This window comes from Pantherophis guttatus, chromosome 7 (assembly GCF_059756535.1).
Source record: "Pantherophis guttatus breed Tessera chromosome 7, ASM5975653v1, whole genome shotgun sequence".
Classification (NCBI taxonomy): Eukaryota; Metazoa; Chordata; class Lepidosauria; order Squamata; family Colubridae; genus Pantherophis; species Pantherophis guttatus.
Window position 1 is genome coordinate 40745696 of NC_142069.1, and position 25617 is coordinate 40771312.

Below are 25617 nucleotides of genomic sequence, written 5' to 3' on the forward strand. Positions count from 1 at the left end.
TTAGGCCAGACCAGCCTGTTGGAATAAAAACGTTTTTAGGGCGCGGCAGAAGATGCGTAAGTCTTGGATCCTCCGTATCTCTGGGGGGAGCTCGTTCCAGATGGCAGGTGCCCCCACAGAGAAGGCTCTCCCCCTGGGGGCCGCCAGTCGACATTGTTTGGCCGACGGCACCCTGAGGAGCCCCTCTCTATGGGAGCGAACTGGTCGGTGAGAGGCTACTGGTGGCAGAAGGCGGTCTCGTAAGTAAAACTTATCATTTTTAAATTATAGTTTAATATATAGTCTATTGAGTACACTCAGCTATCTGCAGTTTTCAATAAAGTATGGTTAACAATCAATTTTTTATTATGAAACTGAGCCCAAATTTCACATATCTCATCAAATTGTAGTACATGCATCCCCTTGAGCTCCTAGAGAAATGCAGGATACAAATACAAGAAGCCTTGGTAGCACAGTGGTCTAAGGCACCCTGTTATTAAGCTGGTTATTAAGACCAGATGCCTGCAATTACTGCAGGTTCGAATCTCGCCAAGGCTCAAGGTTGACTCAGCCTTCCATCCTTTCTAAGGTAGGTAAATTAAGGACCCAGTTGTGGGGGCAATAAGCTGACTTTGTATAAAAATACAAAAGGATGAAGGCTATTGCTTAGCGCATTGTAAGCCGCCCTGAGTCTCCGGAGAAGGGCGGCATATAAATCAAATTTAAAAAAAAAAAGTTTCTTTATCCATCCCAGTCTCTTTGTCTCAGTTTGTGTTGTTCCTAAATTATAGATTAGCTTCTGCACTTGAAATGTTACTTCTCATGTTCTGACTAACCACATTTTGAAGTTTAGTTAGTAGTGGAAAATTCTACAGGAGTCTGGAACATCTGGACACTACAGATATAAAGGACAATGTGGTTCCAAGGAGTATTTAGTTCTATCCTAACAGGCAGAAATAATTGAACAGAATGTCCCTCATCAAGGCAAAACTTTATGTGTTTCTTTTTCAAAGTCAAAGGGAAGGATTTCCATTATCATCTCAGCTTTCCTCCCATAAAGTACATACTCAATTGATGTCTCCTAAAAGGCCAGTGAAAGCAATATATGCTTTATGTGTGAGCAAATTGTAGGAAAGGAAGGTGAAACTACATACTTGTTTTGCAAATCTAACAGGATTTTGGCATTGCAATTTAATTTTTCCTGGCCCCGAGTGATGGCTTTCGTGAGAAATGTGTGGGCCAAACTGTCATCAGTGTAGCTCTATGGCTGCTCACATTCTTCACCCGCTTCAGTTATCAGAATATTGTATCTTTATAGAAAGTAGTATCCTGGATTATGCAGTATTAACGATGCATTAAAAGTCAGCCTCATTTGCTTTCTGCTGGAAAATATAAGCCTCCAATTGCTATCTCTGCCAAAACATATTTAGCTAAATGTTGCAAACCATCCAGAGATTTACAGACAATTTTAATTCTATTAACACTAGCATCAAAAGAATGGAGAAAAAAATCATATTTTTACAAGTCAATCACCACCATTTAAATAGATATCCTGCAAAAGCTAGCACTGCAAAATTGATGAAATTGTGTTATTTATTCCAGTGAAAAAACATGAAATCCTCTCTTTTTTTTACTGTATTTTTAAAAAAATGCAATTCCATTTATTTCTGTAAAACAAACATAAAAAAATATGCTACTAAAATTTAGCCATTTGATTGCTAAATTTTGGCAACCTGTTCAGGAGTGCTTTGAAAACCAAAACTAGGTTTTACAAAGACTCCACATTGGCTTTGGGAAATAAGTTGCCTATCCTCGTTCACAGAAATGAAAAGATTTTGAATAAATGAATCAATGTTGTTCCCTTTTCCCATTTTCTCTTAGCAACTGCCTGTGAGGTAGATCAGGATGAGAGATGCTGATTGGCCCAAAGTTACTCAGGGACCATCTCTGGCTAAGCTTGGACTTGAATCTGAGTCACCTGGATCCTAGTTGAACATCTAAACCATAACACTATACAGGCACCATAATGGGAGGGGGGGGAAATCAAGGATGCAATGTTTTCAGTATTTATCTGGAAGTAAGACCCAATGAAATGGTAGGATTTATATTTGAAATAGGACAAACAAGGTTTTATTTCAGACTGAAATTTATACACACTTATCTAAATATCTTATATTTAAATAGATCTAAACAGGATTACACAATAATAGTGTGATTTATCATCATCCTCATCCTGAAAAAGCAGAAGAGTCCTGTATCAATGGGATTATACATTATATTAACTGTCAACTTTGGGCAAAACATTTTCCAGTGGGCTTTGCTATAGCTTAAAACATCTTTCATATATTCAATGTCCTGGTAACAAGCACTTTGAAACAGAGTCCAGAGTCCATTATAAGAAGGATCATTATTGCATTCCTATCTGAGATGACAGGCAGACTAGCAATTGACAGAAAATGAGCATGTAAGCACCTTGTGACCTGATTCACACAAGCAACTATTCACATGAAATAACCCTTCAGTAATTGCATGGTAAATGATCACCCTATGATTCTGCATTTAAGACTTGACCGTTTTGAGGTTTGGAACAGGCTTGGACAGCCAGGAACTTCTTAGCCTTTTTTTCTGCAGTCCCTGGAGCTCTCCTGGCCATAATCATTTCCCTTGCTTCAAAGGCATTTTGAAGCAAGTGAAACACAAAAATAGAGCTGTAAAACCAAGAATATATTCCACGTAGCAGAATAAAACAAAGGAAGTCTTCCCCAAGAAAAACAGAAAAAAGAAGCCCTGTTGTTTTACACAATTTGCTCACCATGTCCCTCAGAATCTTCCAAAGTCTTCAACCACATAAAAATTCTCCATTCCTGAATGAGGCCACTTTCAATATCAAAGTTCCCAGATCAATGAACAAGCACATATTGTATCAGTGATTTGATTCAAAAAATGTGATTCTTGTCTTATGACTCTTTAAGGTCATAAAGACTAATCTAACATAACTCTGCAATCTAATGGCTTCAAACTGACATGGGTTATCTGGTTCCCCATTCATCATGTGGAAAGCTGCCTTGATAGACTTTCATTCATTGCAGCTATGGAGCTGTGTGCAGAGGCATGACAACTTTAAAGCGGTGTCTGCATCTCATCACGCTTCTGCTCCAGCAAGATCGTGAATACCTGCTTGTCTAACTGCATCAGGGTATGCCTGCAGTATGTAACCAGAATAATTTCCACCATAAACATACTGAGGGAAAGTTTAATTTAAACACAGTCTTTCCAATTAGTTAGAAATGGCAGGAAATTTGCATCTACACCCTCTTCCCCTCAGATGAAGTAATTTTACACAATGGTTGATTGGCTGCAAAGTCTCCACTACTGCTGTCTATTGGTAGGAATTTTGCTGTTTAGAGCTTATCAAGATTGCTTTGTACTTCATCATCGTAAATAATACTAACAATAAGTAACATTTTCTGGGAATGACCAGAGGATATTCTGGCTTTAAAACACTAGAAGCATTGGGAAAGAAATCTTGCTCTCCTGTTAATAGTATTGATAAAAATTATCTGAAAATATACTTTGAACAAGATTCTGTGGAAATTTTCAAAAAAAAATGAAAAACACTTTCAAGAAGAGTTTTGCTACTTAATTTGGAAAATGCTTGTATTTATTCTTCTAATTTCCCTCAATGCAGGAGAAAATTCTCACCAACGAATTCATAGAAATATTTGGATTTATAGTTCAGTAGCACCACTTCATAATAATCATTTACTCCCTTGTAATATGAAAACATAATCATTACTAAATTCTGACATTTTACTTTACTATTTTTTTAAAAAAGTAATTTTATCTTCTACTAATCTTGAAGGGCTTTTTTTCATCCCCCACCTTTTCCAAAGTAATTGTAGACATGCTTTTGGAAGAAATAAGATGGCAGTTAGCAAATGATTTCAAAAAGAATTCCAATATTGAATTTAAAATGGCAAGCAAGGACAATACATTTTTCCTCATGAATAATTGTATAAAAACTCATTTAAAGTGCATTATCAGTAGGTAATTTTTAAAATTATTTTTAACTGTTTTAAAAGAAAAAAGAGTTCCAGGATTTCTTCATGAAGAAAGTGATTGACTAAATCGTAATTCTTTAGAAAGAACATAACTTTCAAGTTCCCAGCTGGAATATCGATTTAAGAAGCACATTTCTCTGCCCATGGTAAATATTTATAAGCTTACATTTGAACAACTTCCAGTATATAAATGGGACCTGAAATATTACATATTAATCATATAATAATTAAATATAGATATAGTCCTCAAAATTGAATCACATCACTTAAGAAGTTATTGGAGACCTTGCTCTTTAAAAAAAACCAGTATTTGGATATTTTTTCCAAGTCAGTTTTAAGGGTTCCATAAATGATTCTGACTGCTCATTTATTCCCTCATTCCTCCAGCCCTAAACCATTCTAAAGCTTCAACCAAATTTCCTTTCCTTTCCTTTCCTTTCCTTTCCTTTCCTTTCCTTTCCTTTCCTTTCCTTTCCTTTCCTTTCCTTCCCTTCCCTTCCCTTCCCTTCCCTTCCCTTCCCTTCCCTTCCCTTCCTCTTCAGTAGGAATAAAAGCATACATCAATAGAAGATAAGGAAATTCCTTATTTTGCTCTCTATATGCATCATTCTGAGGCGAATTCTGTGACTGAAAAGTTCATTGCTTGGTTTTGAAGAAGAAACATCATAGAAATTTCTGAAGGCAATGTAATCTATAAATTGCACAACATATATATATACTACTGCAGTGAATTAGGATGAATTATTTTCAATGCAAATCCACCACCTAAAACAATTTGTGTGCTTCTCAACAATATTCTTCCCTAGAATTCTCTATTATACTGCACTTCTCTGACCATATGTTCAGTTCTTCAAGTCAATGGACATAGATAAGGTTCACTGCAATCACTGATTCATCAAAGCACTATCCTTATTGTTTATGATCTTGGGCTAATTGTTTCAAGAACATGAATGAGAATTAATATAACTTAGCCAATTTCTACCCAAGCAAGATGTTTTGAGATAGCTCTATAGGTTTTTGTAATTTTTAACCAGCTATAGGCAAGAAAGAATATCTCATTGTGTTGAACATGGTAGTGATAGTATATCTTAGAAATGAGCAAATATGCTTCAAGCTTGATTATTTTAATTCAGACAAGAGCCATTCTAACATTTAAGATCTGCACCATGAGCATGGAGATTTTCTTTAGATTTGCAGTATAGTGAATTTTATTGAAGTGAAGTTTATTCTATTTTTAGAAAAACAAATTTCCCTCTAAAGAGTGAGCTTCTCCCAACAAATATCCTTCAATAAAACAAGTTCCCCATTTTTATCTGTTTTTGTTTTATATATATATATATATATATATATATATATATATATATATATATATATATATATATATATATATTATATTATATTTATATATAGTACACAGTATATGTATATATGTACTACAACATTCATAAGGCCTTCTTTAAAGTTTAGAAATTATTGTCCATTATTTTTAGGTGGAAATGACTTTTCTGATATTTACTTACTTGGAAATGATTATCTTATTCAATAGAATTTTTTATTATATTGTGAAGTGTACATGGATGTTGAGTTCTAAATTTCTGCGAGTGACCAAAAATTGTCAATGCTTGTGCTCAGTTATCAGCATACATAAGTCATCACTTTGTTTCATAAGTTTGCATATGTTTAACACATCCCCAAAATATCCCCAGCTCTCTGGAAAAGGGTGTAAAGTTGAGAAAAGTAGAAAGAAAGAGAATAAGGGGACAACCAGCTACAAAGTGGGTGGGTTCAGTGGAAGACTTAAAAAACTTGGTTAAGGATATGTAAGGATAGGCGATCATGGAGAAAATCTATCTATGCATTCATTAGAAGTTGAAAACAAAAGGTTTTATTTCAATAGCTACTGCATGTATCAGGGGGGAAGGGGGTAGTCATGATAATGACTCAGTATATGTAACTCTTCTTCTAGATTTAATATGGCATCCCCCACTCAAACATGATACTTAATGATTGACTTTTGGTCAGTTGTCATTTTTCAATATCAGTTGCCCCATGGGGTTGCTTATTGAAATAGGGGGATTTGGGAAGGGGGATGGGGGAAAGGCAACAAATAAATGTAATAAACAAATCAACTATATTGTAGAATAGATTTGCAGGATTTGAACCCCAAGAACCCCACATGTCCCCCCACATTTAAAAGTTGTGATCAACCTTAATGTGACAGAAGAATAATTATAGGCATGAGATTGAATAATCAAATTAGCTATATTGAATTTTATTATTTTTAGGTGCTAATATAATCTAGTCAATATTTTTCACTACATTTTTAACTGTGGCCCTAAAGATGTAAGTGAAGTGCTTCGGCCTGCATTTCTGCCCTGCAACCTTCTTGCTGCTCTTACCAGTATGTGGTGATGATATTGGTTAGTTATACTAATTTTGAATTACATTTCCTCAAAGGAATTGGAAGCTCCCTTGAGTTAAAGAATAAGATGTAAAAGTATGTAATAAATCAAATAGATTCAAAGTGCCATATCTAGCTGATCTGCGGAAGTGAGGAAAGGACTTCAGTCTGAGTTGGAGAAAGGTGTGTCCTCAGATTGTAGTAAAAGCACCAACAAGTTTAAGCTGTAAATGTATGGATATATGCACACATACACACACACTCATAAATAATCACAGGAGGAAGACAGAGAAATCTGCCAGTTGCCATTACCAGCTGAAGGGAGCATTCACATTCTCGGATGTTCCAGTACAGGAATGTTTCAGAGTTCTATCCTGTTATTTAACATCATTATGAAGTTGTTGGATAAACTAATAATATGCTGGGGTTTGGGATGAGATATCAATGTACAATTATACATTCTCATTCCAGGCCAAACTACAAGGGTTATGGAAAGTCTGAATCAGTATCCAGAAGCTGTTAAAGGTTGAAATAAGTTCATATTATATCCTACTATGATCAGAATTTTGCAATAAACATTGTGCTAATGCTGACCCTGACAAATATATTATTTGGGGATACATTTCCTCCCAAAAGATCTGGTTCATGAGGCAGGGCTGTCTTCACAACTCTTGCTAAAAAGTCTCTGGTTCCTGTGCTTGTTGTGGTTAAGTTTCTCTGGCAACGATAACGTATGCTTTGATCACTACCGCAATGCAGTCTACTTGGGGTAGCTTTTGGAGATAATTTGGAAATTGCAATCTAGAATGCAATACCAATAACAGTTGGATGGCAGAGCAATCTCACCAGTTCAGGTTAACCCCATGTTGAAGTCACTGTGCTGCTTACCAAGAGTTTCCAGAAGTGAAAACAGTCAGTTTGAACCATATCCAAAGACAGTAAAGGCATCATTATGAGATATGTCATGGCAATCAGGGAGAAATAATGTGTATCCTCATTGGCTGCATTGACTGCATTCAGGAAAACCATCCAAAAGAGTTTTTGAGGGTTGTGTGGAAGATGATTTAGCCTGTTATAATTCTAGCCAGATTTTCTTATCACTGAGCTCCACTGCAAATAGTTTAGACAGATATTTGCAGACAAAACATTTTAAGCTTATGTGGGGTTTCTGTCACTTTGGTATGGGAAGTACCATACCTAGTTTACGTAACAACTCATTTAATAATATTTGTTTGTATCAGATATATTACTTTTCTCTTGAGGAAGTAGATAAGGCTTTTGGCTTTGTTTGCATCCATATTTGCACATTTGATGTGGTTTTACCATTTGGCTTACAAGGATCCCTAAGAATTTCTTCCTACCAAAGAATAGAATTCACACACATTTTTTTTCCCAGGCAATCTTTTCTAGGACCTTAAAAGAAGTTATGCAAAACTGAAAGTTTTGCTCAACTTTGGACCCCGTTCATTAAACCTATGTCCACGTTTGGCAATCGGTTAAAGAAGTAATGGTTTTGCATCAGAAGTTCTGAGATGAAATGGATTGTTTTTATCCTTTCCAATCTTGGTTCATACTTGAATTTGGCAAGGAGATATTGTGAAATAGATTCCTGTATATTGGGAGGAGGAGGGAGAGTAAACCTTGTTGATAATCTGTTTTCAAAAGCCCTCAAGTATTGCAATTCATCTTTATGAATTAAGTGTCATTGGAGTTGAAACAAATCTATCTTTAAAAAATTAATTTTGTTATTATTTTAGCTTTATGTTTTATACTTGACATGCTTTTAATGTTGTTTTTATGACTGTTTTTACTGTATTTTTGCAAGCCACTTAGAACTAAAAAGCGCTGGGCGCCATATCAATTTTTCTAAATAAACTTATAGGTAAAGTCAATGTGCCTATATGTGCTGACTTAGTAGAAAGTATGCCAATTGGAATTTAAAGACCCAATGCTTGGTTGACAATATATTAATAGTAGAAGGAACTACTGTACCATAATGTGGTAGTCCGCAGTCTTTGATGCAGCATCTCCTCTTGTCCTCTTGTAATTTTATTGCCTAGACTTTCGTTCTGCAAAGAGATTGTCTTCCCTTCCTGTCTGAAGTTCAGAGGTTGTGAGAAAAAAAGCAAGAATGAGCAAAGGCTGGCCTGTATCCTGTTCTACTCAAGGCCCAATCTCAAGTATTCCTTTATTTCAATTAAGTATTTGCCTTTCTGAACTTGGGAGAATGTTTCTTTCAAAGAAGCGAATATTTCGTTCATCAGAAGGAGTCCGGAATGTGACAGGGGAAAGGGAGGAGAAGTAAATCAAAGCAGATAGCAATTCACCAGATGTAAAGTATTTTGCTTCAATGCCCCCTCCCTCTTCCCTCTTCCCTCCCTTCATCCCAACACACACATGCCTTATTTTTTTTCTCTCCTACCAGAAGTTTCAGAATGTTTGCTGACAATTTAATTCCTTCATATAACAGAGGCACTGACATCCTGTAAAGGAGCAGCAGTTTTGTCTTGCTCCTGATGAAAAGCCAGAGGGAGTTTTGCCTTGAATCATCTGCAACTCAACATACCACACAGACAAACCTTGACTAAGATGGACTGCAGTCAGTTTGAAAGTTCAACTCAAGTTTGAACTATTATAGCTCTTCTTCCAACTTTGTAAATTCATTTTTCAGCTTAGTCAAAGTCTGGAATTGGCAACATTGCCTGCATTTTCTTACCTTGCCTTAGGATGCAGAAGAAAAAGGGTGTCCTGAGAGTTTTGAGTCTCTTCATCAAGATGCCTTTAGTATTGAAGAATGGCTCCCAAGCATGAAATATATAGTCAAGGGTTAGTTAATAGTAAATGATGAACTGGACTGAGAGAGCCTTTGAGCAGAATTTTACTCACAGAGACTCCCTCCCTCCCCCCTCCCCCCCCGCCCCATACAACAATAGTCTGGATATAGTACAGGAGGCTGCAGGGAATAGAAGAGTGGATGAAACTCCTCTGCCCTTCACTTGCTTTCATGGGTTGTGACCAGTGGCGGATTAAGGCTCACTGGTGCCCTAAGCACTGACAAATCTTGGTGTCCCCTCCTTTCAATGAAGAACCAATCTTCATTGGGTTTTTTTTCTTTTTCAACTTTGTGGTGCCCCCTTTGGGCCTGGTGCCCTAAGCACATGCTTAGTCTGCTTAATTGTTAATACACCACTGGTTGTGACCTGCAAAACTCTTTGTGAGGAGAAGCATACATAAAAAAACTACCTTGAATTTAGATTCAATACAAGAGAGAGAAGGAACATGTCTCTTTACAATGTGAATGGGGAGAAATCAAATATTTACTCAGTTACTACGGACATGTATTGTGGATGGGAAAAAAACACAACTTCTACAGATACTGAGAGTATTCATAGTGTTTTATGCGCACTATAAAATCCAGAAGCTTTAAAAATGAGGGAACCACCAAAACTGAATTAGAAGTGTTATAAATGTGTAAAGGAGAGGAAAGAGTTGGAAATGAGTAATAGTTGGCAAAGGTAGGAAAGTAGGAAACAGAAATTAATTAATCATTTAATCATTTCATTTTTGTCTTTCTCCTAATTTATAATCTTAACCCAGTAACAGGACAGACATAATCCTTGACAACAAAATAAATATCCATTAAATATTTTTTGAAAGTGTATTAAAATTTTAAGAGAACCTGCTTATTTATTGTTTTTAAGATCCCATTGAAAAAGGGTATAGGAAATCTTTTTCTAAATTTTCTTTAAAAAACATGTCCCACAATTGCAGAATAGCTATTAACGGCTATTGTACTTAAGATCAACCCATGTTGCTTAAAGATAAATCCTTTACCAGCATATTTGTAAGTATGTTTGTCAGATTTATGCGTAGTGTCAGAAAGATATTCTCTTGTATATTTATTTTCCTACTAATTGTCATATTTTTAGAAAATTAAATAAGATAATAAGATTTTTTAAAAATATTTACAAATGGTAGCCAAGGAATATGTATGAATATCTCATATTTCATTACATAATCATCCACATAATGCAAATAAGTGATGTCTAGGGAACTCCTTTTTTCTCCCTTTTTTAGATTGATACTATTGGTGTTTTAATAGAGGTATCCTACTGTTGAGAAATACTTGGAAAATTTCTTCTTTCTATAAGAAAATCAGAGCAATTTTTCTGTCTACACCAGGGGTGTCAAACTTGTGGCATCACGTAAACATCACATGATATATCATAACTTTTTCCCCTTTTGCTAAACGGGGAATGGGCATGGCCAGCACGTGACCCATGTGGCCTGCAGGCCGCGAGTTTTACACCCCTGGTCTACACTATTAACAGAAAAATTGTCAAAAAAAACCATTTGTGGCTAGGTCCATTTGGACTTTTCATTTTCATATTACCGTTACCAAAATAAGTTATAATTTTATTTCAAAATGTACCGTACTTTTCATCTGTCATTAACATATTACAAGTGAATAGATTGTTATAATAAAAATGTCTGGTTTTGATTGCTAGTAAATATTATATTGAAACATAAAACTCAATTATTATAATGCTTTACACAACTCTCTTCAAACTTCTTATGAATGCGCAGATCATTTTAGACTATCAATGTCTCCTGATTGTCATTAAATAACTATAGAAAAAATGTATGTTCATCTTCCTATAACGATTAAAATTAGCAGAACCTAGATTCAATTATATCTTTTAAAAATCCATTGTACCTTTTAAATGTTGAAGTACAGGTTCATTTAGGAGACCTATTAAGAAAAAAATCTGTTGTAGATAAGTTTGCCATAGATACTACCACTTCCTAATTCCTCATTACTCACAAGATGCTCAATATAAACATATCAGTAATAATATTTGATAAATTTAATCAGTAACTTGGACCAACAGAGAAGAATGCAATTCCAGTATTAAAAAACATCTAATTCTTTTTCTTTCTTTTTTTGCTCAATCTAGTCTTCACACTTAAATAGCAAAGCCAGCAAATATGTAATTTCACTTCTGCACCTATTTGTCGTACCTCTAACACTTCCTTTTTTCCTGTGGATGTCTCCCCTTTATCATTACTGAGATGCTCTCTCAATGAAGCTATACCATTTTTTTCACTATGTTAATCGTAACTTTGTCTGGGTATATTTTTTGTAACTTAAATAGAGTCTTCTATTCACAATCTAAAAATATATTCAAAAATAAAATTTATTGGGAGGACTGCAAGGAGTGGCAGGAGGAATTCAACAGCCAAATGATTTAAGTGTGAAGGCTAAGACAGCTGTGTTAAAATGCTATCCATTATTCCTCAGCAGGTAGAAAAGTACGCCAGCATAAAATTTGCCTGAGATGTATCCAGCATCAACAGCAGCTGCAGCAGTTTCTGCCTTAAAATTTGAATGTGGACCAGGTAAGTAAAGCAACTGATGCATCCCTTTGACTTTGTTTCTCTCCTACTAGACATTATATGCTAGCAGGAAACCACAGCCAATTGCTCTTCCTAACTTAACTGGGACAAGTGGAGATAGAGACTTGGAGTGGTACATTCAGCACCATGCCAATTTGCCCAGAAAAAAAGATCAGAGGTATTCTGTGCCTGTGACCTGTCAACTGGTCAATGTCTCAGCACAAGCCTGTTTTCTTTAAAAAAAAAAAAAAATACAGGCTCGGAAATTCCTCTGAAAGAGCTCTAAACCTGTGTCTAAAAATAGCCTGGCTGACAGGCCACAGATGGAGGAGCAGAGCAGGGTGAAGCAGGAGGCAGTAACTGATGAGTGTGCTTTATTTGCATCTACCACAGCAAGAGCATGATAGCAAGTCCCCATGCTCAACAGCTTCTGAAAGGAACCCCTGAATAGCAAACTGATATAAATTGGTGACAACACCCCCACCCCCGGAATAATAATAAGAAATTAGAGTCACACCGTACTTCCCTTTTTAGCAGAAGCAGTCAAAAACATGTAAACCAATCAATGGTGACAGAACCAGCAACACCCGCCTGACAGAACCAACCTTATTTCTAGGTTTTAAATCAGCCTTTTGTGAAGCACAAAAGACTAGCATTCTGTCAAGAGAGTCCTGCTTTTTAAGCCCAGGTCTAGGGTTCTTCCAAATGTCCACTGAAACCATATTTTTGAAACGAAACAAACAGACTGAGGCAATATTCTTTCAAAAGATCAGTAAATTTATGTGCCTAAGGCTCCTGATTTGGAAAGGACTTTGGGAAGCCCTGATCAGGCATCATGAGTATAGCTGCCTCTTTGGAAGCCAATTTCCCATCTCTTCTCAAATCAGACCAACTGGTCGTGGAAGGCTGCCTGCAGTAACCAACATGGCTAATAAGCGCTAGGAAGATTCTGGCACTTAAGCGAGGCATCATCAAAATCAAGGAGATTGATTGTAGATCATATTAAGGCCTCCAAATAAGCAAATACCTAATCTGTTTAGTGGAGGTGAAACAAAAGCAGCATCACGAAGATGAGCCATATAAAAAACAGTTTGCAGGTCATAGTTTGTGCCTCTATGGGCCCTTGCTGTTAGATAGAGGAAGCAACCTGGACATCTTAAAAGAAAGCATGGCCACCTGGTAAGACAGCCAAATACAAGATTCCTCTCATTGAAACATTTTGCTTCATATTTTATGTTCATATGCAAAATTATATCTACACATGAAGTTTGATATCCTTTATATGTAGATATATTTTATATGAAGCATTTCATGCAGATCTATCTTTATTTACCTGTTGTGGTGCACAAACATTCTTAATATCATGCAGCAAATGTAGACTTTTTTATAGCAAATAAAGAATTGACAGTGTAAGTTGTAGCTGTTAAGGAGTTTAGAGAATTAGCTCACCTGAAAGAGCAAGATGGCAAATTTGAAGAAACAGTAAGAAATTGCCCTGGTGGTGCTTAGTGGTGCTTAGTGGTACTATATGCTTGAAATTGCATACATTGTAAAGCAGACAGCTTCCAAAGTTCCAGAAAAACTCATCATGTTCATGGGAAATAATTTTTAAGAAGGATGCATTATCAAATGAATAAATGCACAACTTCTGTTTGTTAAACAGAAAGGGGAAAAAACTTTTCATTCAACACACCACTTATTAAAAGGTTTCCTTTAGAAAGAAAACCTTTCTAAACATTTGTTGTAACAAATGCATTTTTCTGTATCAGCCCTGCTTATAAATAAGCCATCTACCTTGACATTGCACTGGCATCAAACAATATGCAGCACACATACTTGTTTAATAGGTTTATTATTTTTTTGCAGATTTTACAATTATATTTCATCAACTGGCACAACAAAACATATTTGGCTATTTTAAGAGGGCTTTTGGAGATTGGCGTGTGGTGGTTCCATTCATATACATTGATGCTTAAATGCTAAATAGCATATTGGGTATTTATTTAAGCAGGCTTCTTTGTACATCCTGACCCCTAGCAATTCTTCACACAGCAGCTTATTGTTGAGTCCTTTAATTATAGAAACAAGAATGGTGGTGGAGGAGGAGAAGAGCTCTTTTTTTAATGTCTGACCTTGAAATGGAAAGAGATTCTGTTATATTACATAGCCCAGGAAATATTAGCAGTATGTTCCTTGGCTTTCATTCGTAAAACTGCAATACTGGAAGACCTCCGTTCAAATTCTGGCTTTGTTTCAAATGCATGTCCATTAGTTCCAGAAAGTAAAGAGTCAGTAAAGAAGTTATTAAGGGGAACATGGCTGAACTGGCTCTGATGATTTGAAAATCCAGAGTACCCAGAATCTGTCCGAGGAGAATGGGAATAAGGGGTCATACAAGAGGAAGTATCCCGTGGAAGCATGCAGGAAGTCACCGAACTGCTAGCTGCATTTCCTGCCCACAAATTATTCTGAATCTGGAACATATAAACAAGAGAAGATTAAATGTATATTTCAAACATCTTTTTCTTCCTCTAGTTTCATTTTTCATTGAATCTATTGTCAATACAGCTGGCAATAGGATAATATTAAGTTTATGCAAATGAAAAATAGAAATTCAAATGAGAACTGTAATTTTCTGAAGGAGTTGACAAAGTAACAAAGCTAATGTTGGATATTCTGTCTTTCATTAGGGAACTGGGTATCATTTGTTGACTTGTCTTCGGCTAGAAAATAGCTTTGGCCATGTTTGGTCATAACCATCTTCCCCAAAGTAAAATTCGACAATGAATGTAATGCTAATAAGTTTGATGAAATACTTGATAGTCATTCATGGAATGTAGAAGCACTTGTTTTATTGCCCCTAAGATTAGGGCCTGTCTTTTCTGAGGAAATCAATATCTTGCTTACAGTCCCTTTACAATAAATTGAGGTAGAATTTTAACAGAAACTCTGAGTCAATGTCATGAGCAACTTTGTGCTCCATTTTTGCAGGAAGACTGATACCAACATGATGATTCTCCTGCAGAAATGCATGCATATAATGGAATATTTTCTGGGCAACTCTGGTTTATAAGTCTGACTTGTACAATAATGAAACTTATATATTTAATGAAAAAGAAGGATATCTCTGCATTTCATTTCAACCTTGAAAATAAAGTTGTATCTAATGTATTTAGAACTTTCATTCATTTTGAAAACTTTCATTTTCATTCATAACTGTTCACAACTATTGATATATTTATTTCCTATTGATAGTATAGCTCAGTGATGCCTTCTGAATTTTTTTTAGCCACTGGAAGATGGCATAAATTTGAGAGGTTTTTTTTTCCCCCTATCCTATTAAGAATGACTGCCATATACTCCAAACAGATCTGGATCTACATAATGGCTTGAAAGCCAACAGTTACTATTTGGATACGATAAGTGTCACTCTCAAAAAAATCTTTTGGAAAATTTCTTCTCTCCCTGGAGAAATGCAGTCAATGATCACTTAATTCTTCTGCCCATGGAAAGTGTAAAAGATTTGCAGGAGATGTTTGTGCACAGCTGTAGGTTCATTCCTTAGTTTGAAATTAGCTTTGTATACAGCAGCAAACATGTACAACTACTCTGAAAATCACTGCAGAAATGGAAGCAATCTATAAAACTAAACATCAATATGTAGGGAGAATTTAACCCTGTCCTCTGACCTTGGATTTGGACCAAAGAAAGAATCAGAATATCAACTACTATTGTCTGACAACAAAAGGACAGATTCATTTCAGCTGTGGTGAGGAAATAGTGCCATGCTTAGAAACCTTTGTTTATGGAGATATTTTCAAACAATTGCAAGCTGGAGCCAGAGTAACTGAGGAAAAGTCAATTTTTGTTATCCTAATCTTCCCTATCAAATTCTTGGTGACTAAATGAATAAACTGGAAATAGGATTGCATTCTTCTTTGAGAATGTCTTCTGCACATATAAAACTGTATATGCACAGGAACTATAGGAATAAATAGAAAATCCCAGCAAGGGATACAAAAGTGATTGTACATGTGGTTGTACATTTGCTGATGTCTGACGTATATTTCTGTTCTCTTTTCTGATTGATTCATAGCAACATTTGAATGGCAAGAATGAGAATACAAAGTGCTCCTTACTCACATGATTCTTAGCATCCTTCCCTCTTTCCATATATTCCATTTCTCAAAAATCCTCTTGTACAGATGTTCCAACATCCAATGGAGCACTTCTGGAATGTCAGAGAAGTCATACTGGCATTCCTTATGTCTAGTAAGGACCACTTTTATGGTTGCTAAGAGATCACCATATCATCTCACGAAACAACTTACTAACCCCCATGGTTGGGCCACATTTAGGATTATATTCATGTGGCTGTAGGTATGCTGCCCCGCTTGCCCCATGGATGTCACACAAACAAGCATTCCCATCCCAGACCAACTCATATCTGTCGACACATCCCCAAAGGTCAAATACTACCAATTGTGTGTGCTTATTTGCTGGACATATTTAAATCAAAGCAGAACCACAAACATTTCTGCTGTTAATATATTTTAGAACATTGATATTATTTACAGTAATTAAATTAATAAAGTTATGGTTCCAAATAGCTCAAAAATTCTAGAAAAGTCTAACCCTTCATCCTTTTGGGGGGTGGATGGAGGAAGACACAACATGTGGCCACGATTAGGTTTCAATTTAATTTTGTTCAAAATAAATATATAACATTCCACATGGCAACCGTTATGTTAATAATTATCTTAGACTTTCATTAAACAAATAATTATTAATATCAGTATAATCCAAAATTGGGTTAGCTTTTCCAAAAAACTGGCACAGAAAAAAAAAGCAAGAATCTTGCTTGTAACAGCCAGTTCTAATTAAACCATGCAAACCAATTTCCACACAAGTGGCTAACAAACTAAATAACTAAGTTCCTTTTTGCTTTAGCATAGGTAGTAAATTTTAACTTAGAGTGCCATCCAAACTTTTTTAACATCTAATGGACTTTGGCTTTACCATTTGCCATTTGATCTAACATTTTATCAAGGTGTGTATCTGAACTCCCAAAGAACATTAAAAGGATGTTAAAAACACATGGGAAATGGACAAACACTGAATTCATGGCTGATTTCCATGACAAAAACAAGCCTATGTCTTATTCAAATCAAAGAAGTCAAATTATCTATTTCAGCAAAATAAGTCAACTTCACCAACCATCCCTCCATAGTGAATAGTATAAAATCTTTCTATCTCTGTGAATATAAACCTAACCTAACCACAATAATCATATATTGAAATAATCTTCCATGACTTCTCTTAAGTGGTTATCCATTAACACCAAAAGAAAATGTTCTGGCTTCAATTGAATATTGACTCTTTATTGAAAATTAAAATACTCTGTATTAAAATATGTATTTGAATCCATTTTTTACCTTTTTAATATATCTATCAAGTATGATAAAATGTCCCTTCATGTTGTTCACATTTCCAACATACATTTAAAGTGCATTCTCTATAATTTCTCTGGTGTCATGTACCAACAATACTTTTTTAATATAAAAATTGTCTTTCAGATGATAACACAGGAGTGTCAAACTCGTGGCCTGCGGGAAAAGTCATGATACATCATGTGACAATGCCATGACGACACAAGTTTGACATCCCTATGATAACACAATATAAATTTCAACCCTTTTAAACACGGTTAGAAAAAAGCCATCGGAGATTAGTTCAATATATGATTACTATTGCAAGATTATTATATGCACAGAAATAGAAAGTTTTGATACTTTCCACTATGGAAGAATAGTTGATGAAACTGCTAGATTTTGATCAATTCCTTTGATTAAAGAATATTTATTGATGACTGGCTCTTATGGACTTTTTGCATAAAAATGAAAAATGTGAACTTCTGATCATAATCAGTTTTGATGATTACATAGGATTATAGAAAGTAGAGGACTATGATGTAACTTTAGAGAGAGGGGCTAAAATATATTTGCATTTATAGCTACAATGAAGAATATCGGTTGCTACTTCTTTATACCTTTTTTATTTCTTTTCTATTTTTCTTCAACTTTTTTCTTCCTTTGCACTTTTTGCTTTTTCTTTTATTTCTTTTTCTTTATTCCTCTTTACATTGTATTAATTTGTCATAGTTTTTATCTTCTTGTTTAAAGGTTTTAGATACACAGCCGATAATCCCTTTTGCAACACATTGTTTAAGAGGAAGTGGCAAATGTTTTCCATGTTTTATTGCAAATTGATTGTACACTTATCATTTTAATTTGCTGTGAAACCTGAAAATTTAACCACAAACTTTATGTCAGACAAAGACTTTAAGAATTTATAAAGCTGGCAAACAACTGTGAAAAGTTTTCTTAGTGGAGAAAATATAAATTGGCTAACACAAGCACAACACAACACTTACTGCTTGGCTCGTGAATCTAGTTGAACCTTAAAAGTTATGGTACTGTGAGTTTTATCTGTTCCACTTCTTTAAGTAAAAGAATACATGCTGAAGACTCATTACTTAGCAAGTTATATAGTGTAAGTATCGTAAAACAAAATTCTAAACCTAAAATTTGTATTGGAATTCAAAATAAATAAAATACTTTACAATAAGGAGAAAACTCTGGTACATGGGAGGGAAAGAAAACAGTGCTTGAATGTAAATATAATTATTCTTGTTTAAATTTTCTGTAATCCGTGCAGTATATAAAAGGTAATTCAGGGAGTTTCTGAATAAGCCTACACATAGATCTCACCTCTGGTTTCTGTTACATCACAAACATTTTAAGTTTTTCTCTTGTGGTTAACATAAAATCACCAAAGTATCATTTAGTGTGTTTGTGCATGTGTGTGTTTATGTCTGAGTATGTTGCATAGGATCTGTAAGATTTTAACAGTTTAACTCATCTGTGCATCATCTACAATTTTAGCCAATTAATAGGTAAAGATAACTTTAATCTATGGGACCTGGCAGAAGGTACATAATTTGAAGTTATTTTAGCTCTAGTATGTTATCCTGCTTAAAAAAAAATCAAACTAAAGACTATGTCCTTTACAATCTTAAAGAAAAGCAATAAATATATATTCACATTTATATTTAAACGCACTTGGTTACAACCATTGCAAATGCAGATTATTAATCAGTTTCAAATATTCTTTAATTAACTAGCAGCCTCACTGTCTATGGAGATTCTCAATCATCCAGGTCATAGTTGTCTCAAAGGTGCTTTTTCAAAAGGTAACTGGATTGAGTTATTTTTTTTCCTTGAGGAAGAAGAGGAAATGATTTGCTTCTCATCCAAAAAGCTCAATTGATGAAACTTCTTGGATGAGGAGCAAAACTTTTTCTTCTTCTTCTTCCTCAAGGAAAATAAAACAGTCCAGCTGCCTTCTGAAAAAGCACCTTTGAGATAGCAGCCCCCACTATTTGCTAGATAGAAATACCAAGCCCTGTCCTCCAAGTGATTTCTGGACTGTTTAATTTTCTCACGTACCAGTATGCAGCAATGTAAGTTTGAAGAACAAGTAAAAGGAAAAGGAACAAGTAAAAGGAAATATATAACTACAAGTAATAGATGCCCTACAAACTATGAGATTCTAGACATATTTCAAGAACTTCAAATTAAATGACAGAGGAAATTTTAAATTTTAATTTTAAATTTTGTAATTTAACTGTGTTTTAATATGGCTGTACACCGCCCTGAGTCCTTTGGAAGAAGGGCGTTATAGAAATTTAATAAAAGTTAAAGTTAAAGTTAAAGAAAGAAAAAGTATATCATGCCAGCTGATATCAAAAACTAAACCAAAAGAACAATAATCGTCTTCAGTCTTATAGAAAATAAAAAGCTATAGGCAATATTGTGTCGCCCAACATTATATTAGATTGGGTGGTCCAAATACCACACCAATCTAATGTAATGTTCTGATGGTTAGTTATCAACTGTACACTGAATTAGTAGATTCTCTTTATTTTTTGCAGTTTTATAATTTCACAATTGATGTCCATTGGCTAGATTATAAACATTGTAAAGTAATTATAAACAACCTAACCTTGAAAATGAACCTCAGTAATTTATCACTGAATGTCAATATATGCTACTTAGTCAAACTGGTTACTATTTTATACTGATAATGAAAAAAGTTAGAAGGGTATCAGGCTTAAAGTATCATAGCTTGGCATTTAAGACCAAATTTTAAGATGATGACATTTAAAGCTGTGTGTGAGTCTTTCAGAGATTTAGAAAAAAAAGTCAGACCCTCAAATTTGCACTTTGTGAAGATCCCCAGAAAGTACAAAAAGAAAGAGGACATGCATTGTTTTTCACAAAGGGAATTTTTTCTCAATGTGAATAAATCCATGTTTACCCCTAGTTTTTTTCAAAATGCTAAAAAACAGACTCTTGATCAGAGCAAGAACCTGATAATTTGGAATTGTGTGCCTTGCTATATTCTATTGTTTATCTGTCACCATTACCAGGGAGAGATTCTTGTATCACCCCAATTACCCCCACATCCATAACTGACCCCACTTCAACCATTGCCTCTATGTCTTCCTGTCTTCTTCATCCAACCCCACTTTATCTGTTTTCTGGACAACAACCATGCTCATTATTTTTATACTTAGTTTCACTTTCCTTGACTTCTGACCTGCAATTTTATAGGAACCAAGAATCAGAGTTTAAAACACAAATTTAGTAACCCAAGCAGCAAGTGAATCTAAGCTATTTTTAAATAATTTAGCAACTGACATCAATGATTTTTAAGTTGCTGTTTTTGATTTATTCATAATAATAAATCAAAACTTTGGTGTGATGAAACTAAAGAAACACTCCAAACAACTCAAAACACACTGACCATGTCTCTCAAATGGTGATGAAACATTTGCAATCAAATTGCCAAGTTCGGAGCTCAAACCAACAGCCTAACTACCAACCCCAGCTTGTTGTTGTTAGTTGCAAAGTCATGTCCGATCCATCGTGACCCCATGGACAATGTTCTTCCAGGCCTTCCTGTCCTCTGCCATCCTCTGGAGTCCATTTAAGCTTGTGCCGACTGCTTCAATGACTCCATCCAGCCACCTCGTTCTCTTCTTCTTTTGCCCTCAATCTTTCCCAGCATTAGCCTTTTCTCCAGTGAATCCTTCCTTCTCATTAGGTGGCCAAAGTATTTAAGTTTCATCTTCACGATCTGGCCTTCTAAACAGCAGTCAGGGTTGATCTCCTCTAGGACTGACTGGTTTGATCGTCTTGCAGTCCAGGGGACTCGCAGGAATCTTCTCCAGTACCGTAGTTCAAAGGCTTTAATTCTTTGGCGCCCAGCCTTTCTTATGGTCCAACTTTCACACCCATACATTGCAACTGGGAAAACCATAGCCTTGACTATACGCACTTTTTTTGGCAGGGTGATGTCTCTGCTTTTTAGTATGCTGTCTAGATTTGCCATAGCTTTCCTCCACAGGATCAAGCATCTTTTAATTTCTTGGCTGCAGTCCCCATCTGTGGTGATCTTGGAGTCCAGGAAAATAAAATCTGTCACTATCTCCATTTCTTCCCCATCTATTTGCCCCAGCTTCTAATATTCAAATACATTTCAACTAAAGAAAAAGAAAAGTAACTTCACCTAATATCCAAAGGACACTAATAATGCCTCTCTTGAAGAAGTTATCCACTAAGTCCCACTTCAAAGCTCTGACCAGGCTATTTCAGAAAAACTTTAGAGATTCCCTCTCCATCATTAAATGATTGTAGGGGCATCTGTGGGGGTGCACAATCAAAGCCCTGTCCTTTTAAACATATGTCAATCACAGAGTACCATCTGGACTTTTTTTCTCATTCAAATTGCAGATGCTCCTTTATAATTGTAATGTTGCAACAATAATATTACATAATATGATGGAAGTGAACATTATTGTTAGTTGTTTGCTTTTGTACTGTATTATTTATTGCTTTAACATTTCTACTCCATTGGAATGTACACTGTTTAGAGTCATTCATGAATGAAGTAGATTATTAGCCTAAATAAATAAAATACTGAAAGTGGCTCATGACTCATAAATAGTCTTTACTCTATGTAACTATAGAAGATTTCACTATATATGTTTATTGAAATCACAGGAAGAAAAGAGTTACACATGCATGAATTATCTGTACAGTCACTCAGATTTTCTAGTTCTCCTTTCTAATTCAGAATTGCAAGCACTGGTTTCATGCTATAACTTTCATATGCTCCAATCATCATAACCAATGATGAGAGATGATACACTCCAAAGAGTTGGTAGGCACCATTGTGAGGAAGACTGCAGCAAACAGACATAAGATATTACAAAATCAATCAATTTGATCTCTAACCAAAGCTAGGCAAGAAGTAAATCTTTGATACGATAAAAACAATATGAGCAACTGTTTTACTTTTTTGCATTGAAATCTCCATTCTAAATAGTTTACTTGGAAGTTCATCCAGTGGTGGGTTGCCCCCGGTTCGCACCGGTTCTGTAGTAAAACCGGCAGGAGGCTCCGCCCACCAACCCCGATGTCATCAAAATGCTTGTGCAGAAGATCACGCGTGCGCGCTCGCTTCGCTCATGCACGTACGTGGCCCCGCTGTGAAAACCAGTAGTAAAAGTAAGTAGAACCCACCCCTAAGTTCATCCCATGCTTTTCCTACTTTCAGAGAAATGGAGATTCTAAAGCACCTATGTTAGTTTTATTAGGACACAATATTGACAAAGAAAAGATGTTGTATTAGCATAATTACAGCTGGTTTTATAATATGTGAGATGACTCTAAATCATCTACAAGACTCCACCAGCTTGTCAAAACAGAAAAAAGAAGTAAAATTTCCAGACAAAAGGTCAATGCCTGACATTTTGCTAGCAAGCCAGCTTTGGGACTTTGGAAAGAGTTGAAAGAAGTTTCCTCTGACTCTCTTTTCATGTAATATTCCAACAGCTAATTATTTATCTCTGTAAACACTTCAGTTGTTCTGATTACAATGCTTCCTGACATTTATGGAAGGCAAAGGGGCGAAAAATATTCTCCAAAATGTGTCTGAAGGAAAATAAAATTATACAATTAACAATTCACAGAATGGAATAAAAAGAAAACAGATGGTTGGCTTCATTACTGTTTTTATAAAATTCTTGTTTGAGCAGGTTATAGATTGCCAAAAAAGAGTCCCGAAGCACTGTCCTATCATGCTACACAAGGACAGATTTCTTTTAATAATTAACAACTGCATTGAATTAAAAGAACAAAATCTATTGTAATTTGGTCAAAACTTTTTATGATTTTATAAGCTTATGGGTTTCATCTTGACTTCTACTTAAAATGTCTTCCATGCATCACAGCTAGACCACATCTACTGGGAAGCAGACATTCTCGTGCTGAAACATCTCACAACTGAAGGAACTGCCATCTTTTCCCTGAGTAAGTGTTCCCTGGTTAACTCTGCTGCCTGCATCTCAGTTCCAGAGGAGGCAGAAGAGGTTTTCTTGTATTGAGAGTTTTGATTCTTCATTCAGAATGAAATAGTTCCAGACAAGTATTCCATGTGGCACACAAAATCCCCAATTTAGATTCAAATAATATAGGAAAAATGAATTTACTGTATAGCAATTACTTGGGGTGCGTGTGTGTGATATAAATAAATATGAATTATACATTTTTGTCTTCCAGAGAAAAGAAACAAAACAATAAATATTCAATATTTAATACCTGGGGGTAGCTATCAGTCCGTGGTAAAACAGATATATCATAGGTGGCAGCAAAATGACTTTTTGCTTGTTGGATTTGCCCATAACGTTCTCTCTTTCTCCATTTTGCTCTTCGGTTTTGGAACCAGACCTATGTCAAATAAGAACATTGTTAGATTGTCCAAAAGACCATTTCTGTTGCCCTCCCTCTTAATTGTTTTGCCAGCCCATAGATCAGTGATAAATTACTTAAGTCCCAGGATTGCAGCTGACTCCTGAATGTCCTGCATGTATCCGCCAGGCACTTGGAAAAATTATGTCCACTTCATAAATATTAATTGACAAAAAGATAAAAATAGTAATATGAACTGCATTACATGTTAATTTCAGTCAATAAAAGTGTATTAAATTTTAATATGTAAAGGTAGAGTTTCTTAGTTCACCCACTACTTCCTGGACCACAGGCCCCACATGTTGTCTGTGGTAGCCCTAGAAGGAGTTTTGCTTGAAATTTCTTTAATTAAGGTAGAACTCTATCAAGAAAAGGTGATTATAGCCATTGGATACCTTCTTCTGATTCTTCAAAGAAAATCCATGTCTTAACACACCTTAGAAATATCATGAGAAGATACTTTCATCTGGAATGATAGAGACCTTGTATATAATCTGACTTGCAATGTCTGTAACTGAATAGCAGTGGGAACATTTATCCCAATATATTTATTTCATTATTACCATCTGTAAACTTTTGGTTATCTATAAATGTTAAATTCAAAATGGGAGATAGAATGTTTCTATAATAATCTTGCACAGGGAGGGGTATTTTAGTGATTAGAAAATATACTAAGAGTAATGTTGTCACATTAAGTGATTAATTCCAAAGAAAAATTAAGATTGGTTTAGCTACTAATGCTGACTTCATTTTCTTTTCTTTTCCCTCTTTCAGATTCAAACTTTGATAGTCACTTTTAGTTTAAACATTAAACTAGAAAAGAAGGACATTAAAAAAGAAAAGAAGAAATATTGAGTTACAACTTCCTCTGTTGCAGTAAAATAAAGCATTAACATCAAACCACAACTTTTTGTTTTTCCATAATAATATAAATTAGCCATTTCTATAAAAACATACCAATCTAATCGGTAAAACCCAAAATCAAAGTTTCATTTTTTTCCACTTCAGGCACAAATTTCAGAAGCGGTCTCCATGTGGAAACAAAGGTACTTATATTCTTTCCTTTAACCAAAACAGTCAATTTAGCCATTTCTATCAACTCATCGGCTTCTGTAGCCATTCGTCCACAGTGGGAATCAGAATGTCCTTCCATTTTTGCACGTACAATAGTCTTGCTGCTTCAACATACTGTATATAAGATCAAAATTCCAAACTTTTTCTCCAAGTCTTTTTTCATTAAACCCAAAAGAAAAGTCTCTGGTTTTATTTTTATTTTTGTTTTAAGACTTTTTTGTATTATAATATGAATCTTACTCCAAAATTTCTCTGCTTTATCACATGTCCAACATAAATGATAAAAAGTTCCTTCTTTGCTTTTACATTTCCAACATTCATTTGAAATACCTTTATGCATTCTAGATAATGTATCTGGTGTTAAATACCAGTGATACATCATCTTAAAAAGATTTGATTTTAAATTATAATTTAATGTAAATTTTAAACCTTTCGGCCATATATTTTCACATTGTATCCAAAATTCCTTGCCCACTGAATCATACAATGTTTTATATGTTCACTTTCCAAATTTAATTTCAATAACATTTTATAAATCTTAGCAATAATATGCTCATCACTACACACAGTAAAATTTACAATTTGTTTTTAGCAAAACCAAACCCATAAATCTTTTTATCTGATTTAAATCGTTCTTTCAATTGTTAATATATAAACCAATGGCCAGCATAACCTTCTGATTCAAGTTCTTCCCTTGACTTGAGTGTTGGGTCACCAGAGTTGAAAGATAATATTTTACCATATGTCCAGCAGTCTGGCTTTGCCACCATTTCTTTTCTTTAAAAAAGTTTCCTGGGGGGGATGCCCAAAGAGGCAACTTTGTAGAGAA

General features: G+C 35.1%; 1 protein-coding gene and 2 long non-coding RNA genes across 3 annotated transcripts in view; 2 read left to right on the top strand and 1 right to left on the bottom strand.

Annotated features, from left to right (window-relative positions):
* LOC117655429 (uncharacterized) overlaps window positions 1-22472 on the top strand; it is a 107554-nt gene extending 85082 nt beyond the window's left edge. The window contains exons 3-4 of the long non-coding RNA XR_004588657.3: window positions 11744-11841; window positions 22291-22472. This is a non-coding gene — a long non-coding RNA (uncharacterized LOC117655429). The remainder of the gene's footprint in view (window positions 1-11743; window positions 11842-22290) is intronic.
* Window positions 13672-25617, bottom strand: part of ALX1 (ALX homeobox 1) — a 36595-nt gene continuing 24649 nt past the window's right edge. Inside the window, exons 3-4 of the mRNA XM_034402883.3 lie at window positions 23565-23693; window positions 13672-14312 (exon numbers count right to left, since the gene is read on the bottom strand). Of these exons, the coding sequence (XP_034258774.1) occupies window positions 13998-14312; window positions 23565-23693 (444 nt within the window). The 3' untranslated portion in view covers window positions 13672-13997. The remainder of the gene's footprint in view (window positions 14313-23564; window positions 23694-25617) is intronic.
* LOC148112818 (uncharacterized) lies at window positions 23198-24614 on the top strand. The gene is made up of 2 exons (XR_015728937.1): window positions 23198-23276; window positions 24489-24614. It is a non-coding gene; the product is annotated as an uncharacterized LOC148112818 (long non-coding RNA).